Source organism: Artemia franciscana, chromosome 2 (assembly GCF_032884065.1).
Source record: "Artemia franciscana chromosome 2, ASM3288406v1, whole genome shotgun sequence".
Lineage (NCBI taxonomy): Eukaryota > Metazoa > Arthropoda > Branchiopoda > Anostraca > Artemiidae > Artemia > Artemia franciscana.
This window is the reverse complement of record NC_088864.1, coordinates 61,165,226-61,178,269: the sequence shown is the minus strand read 5'-3', so window position 1 is coordinate 61,178,269 and position 13,044 is coordinate 61,165,226. Positions and strand designations below refer to the sequence as shown.

The 13,044-nt window shown below is 36.8% G+C and overlaps 1 protein-coding gene across 3 annotated transcripts in view; it reads right to left on the bottom strand.

Moving 5' to 3' along the window:
* LOC136043888 (RNA-binding protein Unr-like) overlaps positions 1–13,044 on the bottom strand; it is an 85,250-nt gene that overhangs the window by 31,727 nt on the left and 40,479 nt on the right. For all 3 annotated transcript variants that reach the window (XM_065728905.1, XM_065728907.1, XM_065728906.1), the window contains 3 exons: positions 12,796–12,936; positions 8,112–8,234; positions 893–1,185 (listed from right to left, as the gene is read on the bottom strand). In XM_065728905.1, coding sequence (XP_065584977.1) covers positions 893–1,185; positions 8,112–8,234; positions 12,796–12,936 — 557 coding nt within the window. The remainder of the gene's footprint in view (positions 1–892; positions 1,186–8,111; positions 8,235–12,795; positions 12,937–13,044) is intronic.

Sequence of the window (13,044 nt, the reverse complement as noted above, 5' to 3'; positions counted from 1 at the left end):
ATCCCCATTGTGCTATAAAAGAGAGAATGCCCCATACCGCATTCTCTTTTTCTGCCAAATTGTGTAAAATTTCCTTTCAAATTTACCCTTAAAAACTGCTCAATGATGTTTCAGCACCCCACTAGAAGCGACTGAAGAAAAATCAGAAAAAAAAATGGAGACACGTCCCGGTATGCCACCTGAAATAGTAGTTTTCATTTTGCCCAAGATGGTGGACTGTGATTCTTCTAAATGGAGTTTTCGGCTTTGATCCCAACGATACAGTTTTAATTTTGATTCGACACCATTCTGCGGGAATTCGGCTTTTTTTTTTTTTTTTTTTTTTTTAAGCCACATACCCGTGCCAAATTGTGCCGGATATAAATTCGTTAAAAGTCTCAATTTTGGTATAAAAAAAAATTATGTAAGTGACGTCATATTTATGAATACATTCGAAAAGCATATGTACGTCATATTTGCCTCAGTAGAGGTTGTATCGTTTTTAGTGTCTATGGTGCAGGCGAAATTGCACAAAAACAAGTGATTGACAAGACAAATCATTTAATTGACTTCATATTTAAGAGTACATTTCAAGAGGATAAATTATATCTTAAACTATTACTACTACTGCTGCTGCTGCTATTGCGGCTGATTGACGTCATATTTCAAGTAGTCATACGTCAAGTAGTGATGATGTTCCAGCCGAAATTCGTAAAATATGTAAACTCTTATTGGTGAAAAAGTGATAAATTAAGAAAAGTTCACGGATATGATATTAGTAAGCATTAAATTCAATCACTCTACGCCAATACTTTATTCTAACACACTGCGAGGTCGATGGAACAGTTTTTCTTTTCAAATAGTTTGATTATTTCCGAACTTAACAAAGAAAGGAGGAAAAATAAATAATTACCTAAAATGGAAGAAAATCTCTCGATCATGCTCTAAAGTTTCAATGAAACCATAGGCATCTTTGATGGCAGCAACCCAGCCTTGGTACGTCTGCTTCTCCTCTCGTTCCTTGGGTCCATTTTGCATTTTGACCCCGTTTTCAAATAGCTTTTCAGCCACTTTCTGCCTCTGAGGCTTCACTTCCGGTTTTGGTTTTTCAGAGGGGGGAGTGATTGCTCGTGGCTTCGGAACTACTCTTATATTAACGGCAACTAGCTCTTTATTCCGTTTTACTTGTGCCAAGTCAAATATTACCTAAGAATAAGGAAGTCTGTTACTGGCGCGTTTCTACCATCAAAAGAAAAATAATTAAAAATTGTTCTTACTAATGAACACGTTTATGAGAGCCTACAAAAAATGTAAACAATTATTGACGAATTGTAAGAAACCTAAATAAACAAAATAATTTTGGAGAAAATTATTGATAGGAACAAAAATATGGTGCCTGAAAACATAACTTGTAAATTACTTCATTCTGAAGTAGGTGTGGACTAACTTGTTTCGAAGTTTTAAATGCTATTTCAAATCTCTGTTTACATTTAAGTTACTACTAAAGGTTTTCTTTCCATTATTGTTCCACAACAAGCCATTGGTTTTTCAGTGCTTCACAACAGCTTTTTCTTAGTTAACAACTGTTTTTCTCTCCATCTGTTTCGGTTTCAGGTTTGCCCCCACTGCCTCCAACCGAAATTTTTGTCAGACTCGTAAAACGTATCAAAAATGAATAAAAAAAAATTTTTTTAATGAGTTTTTTTTTACTTTCTGTAACCCCCTCCCCGCAAACAAAATCCTGGATATGACCTTGTGACAAACTAAAAGAATAAATATTATTCCAAAATAAATATCAGCCTAAAGCTGCCCGGTTGACTGCCTCAAAAATTGTTTTCAAAATTTTACCTGTTCGATAGACGAAAGTATTTATCCATAATAGTTTTCTTTAATTTAATAAAGGTCGGCCCTTCACCTAACAAAAAAGCCATATCAAAATTAATAACAATTTTGTATCTTCAAAAACAATATATTCTTATTTTTACTTCTTAATATATCGCATTTTCTTTAACACACTTATATTAGGTATAGCCTTTTATGGCAGGAGAAGGCTAAAAAGGGATATGCTGGAAAGCATTTCCGGGGATTGGAGTAGTTAGGCGAGCAAAAGCAGCGAAAATCAATTCGCTAGTAAAACTTTTGCACTGTAAAGCTTAACGCTACTTGATTTGCCAGGGGTAAGGTACGTAGAGCCGTTAACGCCTGCAGCCTTCAACTCTTACAGTAAACTCTTAGGACAAAGATAGGCACACTTAAGCACTGTCTGTTAAACAATTTTTAGGATGGGTCTTGCATGAATGACAACCAAGAATACTACGGGTAATACTTTTTAATGAATATACACAGAAAGAGGAACGGCTGACTTTTTCGTTTTTGTTTATTATCTATTTTATCTTACTCCTTTATTATTATTATATTATCTTATTATGGCACTTGGTATTAACCAAGTGACATATAGCAGTCGCCAATTCTGTCGGTCTGTCTGTCGGTCCCGGTTTTGCTACTTTAGGCACTTCCAGGTAAGCTAGGACGATGAAATTTGGCAAGCGTATCAGGGACCGGACCAGATTAAATTAGAAATAGTCGTTTTCCCGATTTGACCATCTGGGGGGGAGTGGGGGCCCGGTTAATTCGCAAGAAATAGAAAAAATGAAGTATTTTTAACTTGTCAGCGGGTATTTGGATCTTAATGAAATTTGATGTTTGGAATGATATTGTGTCTTAGAGCTCTTATTTTTAATCCCGACCGGATCTGATGACATTGGGGGGAGTTGGAGGGGGAAAACCTAAAGTCCCGGTTTTGCTACTTTAGGCACTTCCAGGTAAGCTAGGACGATGGAATTTGGCAAGCGTATCAGGGACCGGACCAGATTAAATTAGAAATAGTCGTTTTCCCGATTTGACCATCTGGGGGGGGGAGAAGGGGCCGGTTAATTCGGAAAAATAGAAAAAATGAAGTATTTTTAACTTATGAGCGGGTGATTGGATCTTAATGAAATTTGATGTTTGGAATGATATTGTGTCTCAGAGCTCTTATTTTAAATCCCGACTGGGTCTGATGACATTGGGGGGAGTTGGAGGGGGGAAACCTAAAATCTTGGAAAACACTTAGAGTAGAGGGATCGGGATGAAACTTGATGGGAAAAATAAGCGCAAGTCCCAGATACATGATTGACATAATCGGAACTTATTTGCTCTCTTTGGGGTAGTTGGGAGGGGGGAGTAAGTCTTAAAAATTAGAAAAATGAGGTATTTTCAACTTACGAACGGGTGATCGGATCTCAATGAAATTTGATGTTTAGAAGGATATCGTGTCTTAGAGCTCTTATTTTAAATCCCGACCGGATCTGGTGATGGGGGCGGGGAGTTGGGAGGGGGAAACCTAAAACTTGGAAAACACTTAGAGTGGAGGGATCGGGATGAAACATGGTGGGAAAAATAAACACAAGTCCTAGATATATGATTGACATAAACGGAACGGATCCGCTCTCTTTTGGGTAGTTGGGGGGGGGGGGTTAATTCTGAAAAATTAGAAAAAATGGGGTATTTTTAACTTACGAATGGGTGATTGGATCTCCATGAAATTTGATTTTTAGAAGGATATCGTGGCTCAAAGCTCTTATTTTAAATCCTGACCGGATCTGGTGACATTGGGGGAAGTTTGGGGTGGGGAGACCTAAAATGATGGGAAACCCTTAGATTGGAAGGATTGGGATGAAACTTGGTTGGAAAAATAAGCAAAAGTCTTGCATACGTAATTTACATAATTGGAACGGATCCGCTCAATTGCGGGGGGGGGGGGGGTAATTCTGAAAAATAAGAAAAATAACGTATTTTTAACTTACGAAGGAGTGATCGGATCTTCATGAAACTTCATATTTAGAAGGACCTCGTAACTCTGATATCTTATTTTAAATCTCAACCGGATCAAACGTAATTGGGGGGGGGGCAGTTGGGGGGACCGGAAATCTTAGAAAATACTTAAAGCGGTGGGATCAGGATGAAACTGGATGGGAAAAATAGAAACCTGTCTAAGATACGTGACTGACATAACTGGACCGGATCTGCTCTCTTTGGTGGAATTGGGAGGGGGGAGGTAATTTTGAAAATTGAGGTATTTGTAACTTACGAAAGGGTGACCAGATCTTAATGAAATTTGATATTTAGAAGGATCTTGTGCTATAAAGTTTAACTTTAGGTTCTGACCTTCTCACAAGTGCCAAATGAGCTCTTGGCTCTTCCGACCTCGTACCATATGAGCTCTCGGCTCTTCCGACCTCGTCACAAGTGCCATATGAGCTCTTAGCTCTTGTTATGCATTGTCATCACTTCCTTAGTCTCTAAAAGATTGGACTAGGATTCTTATGCAAAACCAGGTGTTCTTTTCGTAACCTTTTTTGGCAATTTTTGACTATTTTTGATAATCTTCAGCAATATTACGTTTCGGCTGAATTATGTCGGAGACGAAAAACCTGTCATTGGTATCTCGACCATGGATATTTCTACTGTAAGCTACGATGCAACTCATTTAATCCTTTGTTATTTAATCCTTTGTTATTTAATCCTTTGTATATATATACAAGCCCGATATGCAAGTACGATAGGCTTTTTTTCAGATGCTAAAAGCTTAGACATTGAGAATATATTTCTTTTGGGTAAAAGTTTCATTTGCGGAGCAAAAAATCGATAATTTGGATTTTTATGCGGGCAGATGAATTAAAGACCCTAATTAAAGCGGAAAGGGATCTTTCCTCTTATTAAATGAGGATTTTCAAAGTTATATCAATCAAATATATAAGCTTACCAAATACAAATAGGCTTACCAAAGTTGGTAAGCCAGTCTCGTTTTGTCTCACAACTTTAGGATCATGTTGAAGATTTCAGAGACATGTCTGCTGTGGGAGGGGAGAGTAAGATGACTTAAAAATTTGTGTTCTGAGTACGACAGGGCTGTTTTTCTCCTATCCACAAAGTGGCCTGAAAGTCCGTTCTAGGTGAATTATCATCAGTTGAATTTTTACAAAAAGCCACACATTGGTATTTCGACCATGGCTGTTTCTACTGTAAGCTATATACGATGCACTTATTTACCCCCTTTGTTAGGCCTAGAATGTATAGACAAGTTGAAGACCTTAATATTCCATATGTACCAAACAAAGCCACTATATGCGTATTTTCTTCGCGACAGAATGCACACTACATGGTCCTTATGTTTATTTAGTTGATAGCCAATACACATACAGCGAGTCGTGCACATTCTACTTACTATAAATCAAAATCGTCTCGGGTTCTTAAATGTGTTTATATAACATTTTTAGCCTAGTAATGTAATGTCTTTGGTAGAAGTAAAAAGGGAACAAGTGAGTGATAATACGAGGAGGGTATGAACAGAGTGATAATAATTTTGAAAATGCTTAAATAAACTTTCGAGGAGTTCACAAGTAACAGTCTGAAAAAAAAAATGTTTTTTTTTTTATTATACAATTTGTTTAAAAAATATATCCAACTGAACTCAATTCATTAAGATTTAAATAATACACAAAAGCTTTTCACAATTTTTTCGGCGCCTTTTACCAGCATTGCTTATGCAAAAAAAGACCCTTGATTCTGTCCCATAAACACTGAATAGTTATAGCATTGACAAAAGAAGAAGAAGAAAATAATTTCAGTTATGCAGCAAACAAACGCCACACAATGTGGTGTCCCCAATCATCACACACATGCTTCAAACACCACAAAATCTAACTATTGACTAAGATTCTGGCTGACCATGACTGCACAAAGAGCATGGAACTCGATGTATATCCTGCGATATTTAATCTCCTAGAACCAGAAGATTTACTGCAAGATATCTAAGCGAATCAAGATAAATAAGGAGCAACCAATGCAGCAGCTCCTTTTAACTCAGAGTGGAAAAGGGCTGAAAAGTCTCGCCAGAAGACCCTACTTTTGCCTAAACAGAAGAAGAATGTAGAAACACCCGAACTTGTGATTTTTACGTGAATTTTAAGGACGACTTAAAGTTTGCTTGTGTTCTATTTTTGCAAGCTATTAGCCACCTAATGCGGGGGATGATTTACCGGTAACTGTATAGCTTAGCATTATACTTGGTTCTGTGGAAATTTCTGGAAGGGGAAGGGGTTGTAATGTCGCCCTTATTCACCCAAATGAATTTCGACAAAATTACCACCACGTCTGAACATTAGCTTCATCTTCGGTTTTAAAATCAGAATTTTGTGTTTGTCTATCCGTTTTTCAAATGATTATACTACCAAGTTAATAAAGAAGAGTCGAACAACAGAAAGCCGAAAATTACCACCTTGTCTTAACAATAGTTTCACCCTCGATTTTAAAATCTGAGTTTTGTGTTTGTCTATCCGTTTTTCAAATGATTATATTACCGAGTTAATAAAGAAGAGTCGAACAGCAGAAAGCTGAACATTACCACCGCATCTTTACATTAGTTTCATCCTCGATTTTAAAATCTCAGTCGAACAGCAGAAAGTTGAAAATTGCAACCGTATCTTAACATTAGTTTCATCCTCGATTTTAAAATCTGAATTTTGTGTTTGTCTATCCATTTTCAAACGATTATATTACCAAGTTAAGAAAGGAGAGTCGAACAGCAGAAAAATCAAAATTACCACCGCGTCTTAACATTAACTTCACCCTCGATTTTAAAATCTTAATTTAGTTTTTGTCTATCCGCTTACAAATGATTATATTACCAAGTTAATAAAGGAGAGTCGAACAGCAGAAAACTGAAAATTACCGCCATGTCTTAACATTAGTTTCATCCTCGATTTTAAAATCTCAGTCGAACAGAAGAAAGCTGAAAATTACCACCGTGTCTTAACATTAGCTTCATCCTCGATTTTAAAATCTCATTCGAATAGCAGAAAGCTGAAAATTGCCACCGTGTCTTAACATTAGTTTCATCCTCGATTTTAAAATCTCAGTCGAACAGCTGAAAGCTGAAAATTACCACCGTGTCTTAACATTAGCTTCATCCTTGATTTTAAAATCTCATTCGAACAGCAGAAAGCTGAAAATTACCACCATGTCTTAACATTAGTTTCATCCTCGATTTTAAAATCTCAGTCGAACAGCAGAAAGCTGAAAATTACCACCGTGTCTTAACATTAGCTTCATCCTCAATTTTAAAATCTCAGTCGAACAGCAGAAAGCTGAAAATTACCACCGTGTCTTAACATTAGCTTCATCCTCGATTTTAAAATCTCATTCGAACAGCAGAAAGCTGAAAATTACCACCGTGTCTTAACATTAGTTTCATCCTTGATTTTAAAATCTCAGTCGAACAGCAGAAAGCTGAAAATTACCACCGTGTCTTAACATTAGCTTCATCCTCAATTTTAAAATCTCAGTCGAACAGCAGAAAGCTGAAAATTACCACCGTGTCTTAACATTAGTTTCATCCTCGATTTTAAAATCTCAGTCGAACAGCAGAAAGCTGAAAATTACCACCGTGTCTTAACATTAGCTTCATCCTTAATTTTAAAATCTCAGTCGAACAGCAGAAAGCTGAAAATTACCACCGTGTCTTAACATTAGCTTCATCCTCGATTTTAAAATCTCATTCGAACTGCAGAAAGCTGAAAATTACCACCGTGTCTTAACATTAGCTTCATCCTCGATTTTAAAATCTCAGTCGAACAGCAGAAAGCTGAAAATTACCACCGTGTCTTAACATTAGCTTCATCCTCGATTTTATAATCTCAGTCGAACAGCAGAAAGCTGAAAATTACCACCGTATCTTAACATTAGTTTCATCCTCGATTTTAAAATCTCAGTCGAACAGCAGAAAGCTGAAAATTACCACCGTGTCTTAACATTAGCTTCATCGTCGATTTTAAAATCTCAGTCGAACAGCAGAAAGCTGAAAATTACCACCGTGTCTTAACATTAGCTTCATCCTCGATTTTAAAATCTCAGTCGAACAGCAGAAAGCTGAAAATTACCACCGTGTCTTAACATTAGCTTCATCCTCGACTTTAAAATCTGAATTTGTGGCGATCCGTTCTTCAAATGGTCATATTACCTAGTTTTAAGGGAGAGTCGAACAGCAGAAAGCTGAAAATTCAAAAAAAAGAAGGGAATTTTGTATGGCTTACCTCCTCCCCAAGTTTTGCTCTCACATTCCCATCCGAATCCTTTGATTGAAACGGAAAATGTTCAATGTTACCATTTCTATGCGCTGATATTAGACCCATTTCTTCTGCGGCTCGCTCCATCGCCTGAAACGTAAGTAATTTCGTTAAGGAAAATGTTAAAAAAGTAAGTAATTACGTAAGTAAAAACGAAGGTAATTTCCTGCAAGATAATAAGTTCAGTTTAAGCCAAACAAGAAAATGCATCATAGTATAGTGAAAAAAGAAATCATCAATATAACAGCACAAACACAGAAACAAACACATATCATAAAACCAAACGAAAAAATATAAACTATAAAAAATAATAATTATTAAATAATAAATAATAATAAATAACATATAAAATATAATAAATAATGAATAACAAGCAATATACAAAATATATGCATATTTAAATAATAAAAAAAAAGAAAAGACTGTTTTCCTAATTTAGTATAATATAGATATGTAGTTGAACGAGGCCTTAACCCTACTGATCCATCCAATTACATAGGTCAAACAGCATAGCCATAAACAATCAACCGCAAAGAATAGCCCGTAGACAGGCAGTCGTGTCGTGAGTAAGCACAAGTCGTCATATACCGAATATTTAAGACTATAAATCAAACAAGTAATTTAAAGGCGACCACCCAACACAAGGGCTCATCAGGAGAATACACACTTGCTTATAGGGTTAGATCACATGGTAAATACAACAAGAGCTCATATGGCACTTGTGACGACGTCGGAAGAGCCAAGAGCTCATATCGTAAGCATAGCCATACACAATCAAACACAAAGAATAGCCCATGGATAGGTAGTCGTGTCGTGAGTAAGTATAAGTCGTCATATACCGAATATTTAAAACTATAAATCAAACAAATAATTCAAAGGCGCCCACCCAACACAAGGGCTCATCAGGAGAATACACGCTTGCCTATAGGGTTACATCACATGGTAAATACAACAAGAACTCATATGGCACTTGTGACGAGGTCGGATGAGCCAAGAACTCACATGGTATGAGCTCTAGCAAAATTGTAAGAATCAATAGATTGATTCAGAAGGAAAATCAGAGGCTTAGTGCCGGTCGGGATTTAAAGTAAGAGCTCTGAGTCACGAGGTCCTTCTAAATATCAAAATTCATTTAGATCCGATCACCCACTCGTAAGGTAAAAATACCTCAATTTTTCCTCTCCCTCAGCCCCCCAGATGGTCGAATCGGGGAAAACGACTTTATCAAGTCAGTTTTTGCAGCTCCCTGACACATCTACCAATTTTCATCGTCCTAGCACGTCCAGAAGCACCAAACTCGCCAAAGCACTGAACGCACCCCCAGAACTCCCCCAAAGAGAGCGGATCCAGTTCGGTTACGTCAATCCCGTATCTACGACATATGCTTATTCTACCCACCAAGTTTCATCCCGATCTCTCCACTCTAAGCGCTTTCCAACATTTCCGGTTTTCCCCTCCAACTCCCCCCAATGTCAATAGATCTGGTCGGGGTTTGAAATAAGAGTTCTGAGACATGAGTTCCATCTAAATATCAAATTTCATTAAGATCCGGTCACCCATTCTTAAGTTCAAATACCTCAATTTTTCTAATTTTTCCAAATTAATAACCCCTAGCTCCCCCAAAGAGAACAGATCTGTTCCAATTATGTCAATTACGTATCTATAACTTGTACTTATTCTTCCCATCAAGTTTCATCCCGATCTCTCCACTCTAAGTGTTTTCCAAGATTTCTGTTTCCCCCCTCCAACCCTCTATGTCTCCAGATCTGATTCGAATTGATAAATGGAGCATCTAAGACACAAGATTCTTCTATATATCAAGTTTCGTTAAGATCCGATCACCAATTCGTAAGGAACCTAGATTTTCACGTTTTCCAAGAATTCCGTTTTCCCCCTCCAACCCCCCCCCCCAAATGTCACCGGTACTGGTCGGGATTTAAAATGAGAGTTCTAAAGCACAAGATCCTTCTAAATATCAAATTTCATTAAGATCTGGTCACCCGTTCGTAAGTTACGAATACCTCATTTTTTCTAATTTTTCCGAATTACTCCCCCCAGCTCCACCAAAGAGAGCGGATCCGGCTCGGTTATGTCAGTCACGTATCTTGGACTTGCGCTTATTCTTTCCACCAAGTTTCATCCTGATCTCTCCGCTTTAAGGGTTTTCCAATATTTCCTGTTCCCCCTCCCCCCAATGACACTGGATCCAGTCGAGATTTAAAAAATATATCTGAGTTGCAAGGTCCTTCTGAATATGAAATTTCATTAAGATCCGGTCGCTCCTTCGTAAATTAGAAACACTTAATTTTTTCTAATTTTTCAGAATTTACCCTCCCCCCAACTCCCGCAAAGAGAGCAGATCTGTTTAAGATTAAGAACCGATTAAGTCAATCACGTATCTAGGAGTTGTGTTTATTTCCCCACCAAGTTTCATCCCGATCCCTCCACTCTAAGCATTTTCCAAGATTTTAGGTCCCCCCCCCCCAAACTCCCCCCAATGCCACTAGATCCGGTTGGGATTTAAAATAAGAGCTCTGAGACACGATGTCCATCCAAACATCAAATTTCATTAAGATCATATCACTCCTTCGTAAGCTAAAAATGACTCATTTTTTCTAATTTTTCAGAATTAACCCTTCCCCCCAACTCCCCCAAAGAGAGCAGATCAGTTCCGTTTATGTCAATCACGTATCTAGGACTTGTGCTTATTTTTCCCACTAAGTTTCATCTTGATCCCTCCACTGTAAGCGTTTTCCAAGATTTTAGGCTCGCACCCCCCCCCCCCCAACTCTCCCCCCAATGTCACCGGATCCGGTCGGAATTTAAAATAAGAGCTCTGAGACACAGTACCCTTCCAAATATCAAATTTCATTGAGACCCGATCACCCGATCGTAAGTTAAAAATACCTCATTTTCTCTAATTTTTCCGATTTACCGCCCCCCCCCCCCAAGATGGTCGAATCGGAGAAACGACTATTTCTTATTTAATCTGGTCTGGTTCCTGATACGCCTACCAAATTTCATCGTCCTAGCTTATTTGGATGGGCCTAAACTAGCAAAACCGGGACAGACAGACAGACCAACAGACAGACCGACCGACCGACACAATTTGCGATCGCTATATGTCACTGGGTAGATACCACGTGCCATGATATAAACTAATTAATCTTTAATCCCCCCAAAAAAAATTTTAATTACTATTTTTTCTTCGCTACTTCATTCCTTACTCATTCTTATTCTTCAACATTTTATTCATTAACAAGTTGGGTCAAAAAAATACACATTATTATATATCCACACAATACAATGTGTTATTAGACAATCTTTCAAGTGCATTCATAGTCGTGTCACTTCATAGTTATTTCATTTCACCACGCATTAAAACTTCCACGCAAAAAGATGATTATAAAAAAAAGAAGCACGAAAGGAGGAACAAAAACCTATAAAGTTCAACCTCCTAAAACAGATACAATTAAAAGAAATAATCGCACTCCAGAGATATTACCACTATTTTGAAGATCATTTTTGAGATACCTAAATTATAGACAACTAAAAAGAGGTGCAGGAATATAAAAACCATAAAGTCCAACACCATAAAGACAGAGAGAAGAAAAGAAGACAATCAAAGTCCAAAGAATTTACCTTTTTTCTTGTACGAAACTGGAACAAAACTATAATGGGACCACTTTGGAAATAATTGAAAATAGGCAACTAAGCAAAGAGATGCAAAAGAAAGAAATTAATCATAAAATTCCACACCATAGACAGAGAGAGGAATAGAAGAAAAAACTAATCAAAGTCCAATTTACCATTTTTTTAAGCCATAAAAGAAGACACCTATGAACACACACAGAAAGGACCATTAGTTCATAATTTTAAAGTCAGGTTCTTTAGGGATGCTATATTTTATTCACTATAATCTTATTTATTAACAATTTGGGTTACAAAAGTGCACTCATCAGCTATCCATAACGTGCAATGGAGTTTAAATTACTTAAGATTTTTACTGATTGAAATGTACATTGCATTTTACGAGTTTAAACTTTTTTTTAACATTTTTACTGATTGACATGTACATTGCATTTTACGAGTTTAAATTGTTTTTGACATTTTTACTGATTGACATGTACATTGCATTTTGCTTAAATTGTTTGACATTTTTACTGATTGACATGTACATTGCATCTTACGAGTTTAAACTGTTTTTGACATTTTTACTGGTTGGCATGTAAATTGCATTTAAGAGTTTTAATTGTTTGACCTGTACCTTGCATTTTACGAGTTTAAGTTGTTATTGACATTTTTACTGATTGGTATTAACCTTTTATAATTTTTTATAACTTTCTTATTATGTTTTCTCCGACCAGCCATTAATTATTTGCTTGTTGTTTGAAATGTTTCTTTTCTGATTATTGACGTAAAAGTGCGAATTCACTCCATTTGGACTTGTAATAGCCATTTTTCAGTAGTGAATCTTACCTTATCCAAATTCTCTTCTTTTTCTGTATTTACAATACTACGACAAGATTATGATTGGACCCGACAATGTACTGCAAGCCCTGGTTTAAATTAAAGCTTACCTTCAAGTACTTGCCCAGGTCCAATAATTCAGTCTATAGTACACTTCCAAACTCCTCCTTAGCAAGCTTACCTTAGTACTTCCTCTTGGTGAGGGTGGTTCTTTGGTAACAGCTCCATTCAGTTCAGTCTGAATTACATTTTCGAACTGCACAGTGCCTGGTAAAAGACCTTTGATACGAGTAGCACTCAGCTTTGATGAGACAATTGGGTCCTGTAAGGCAAATGAAATAGGTAAATTTAATGGTTTAAAAAACTTTTGGTTTAAGTAATGGTTTATGTTTAATGGTTAATTATAGGTTTGTATTATAGGTATGTATTG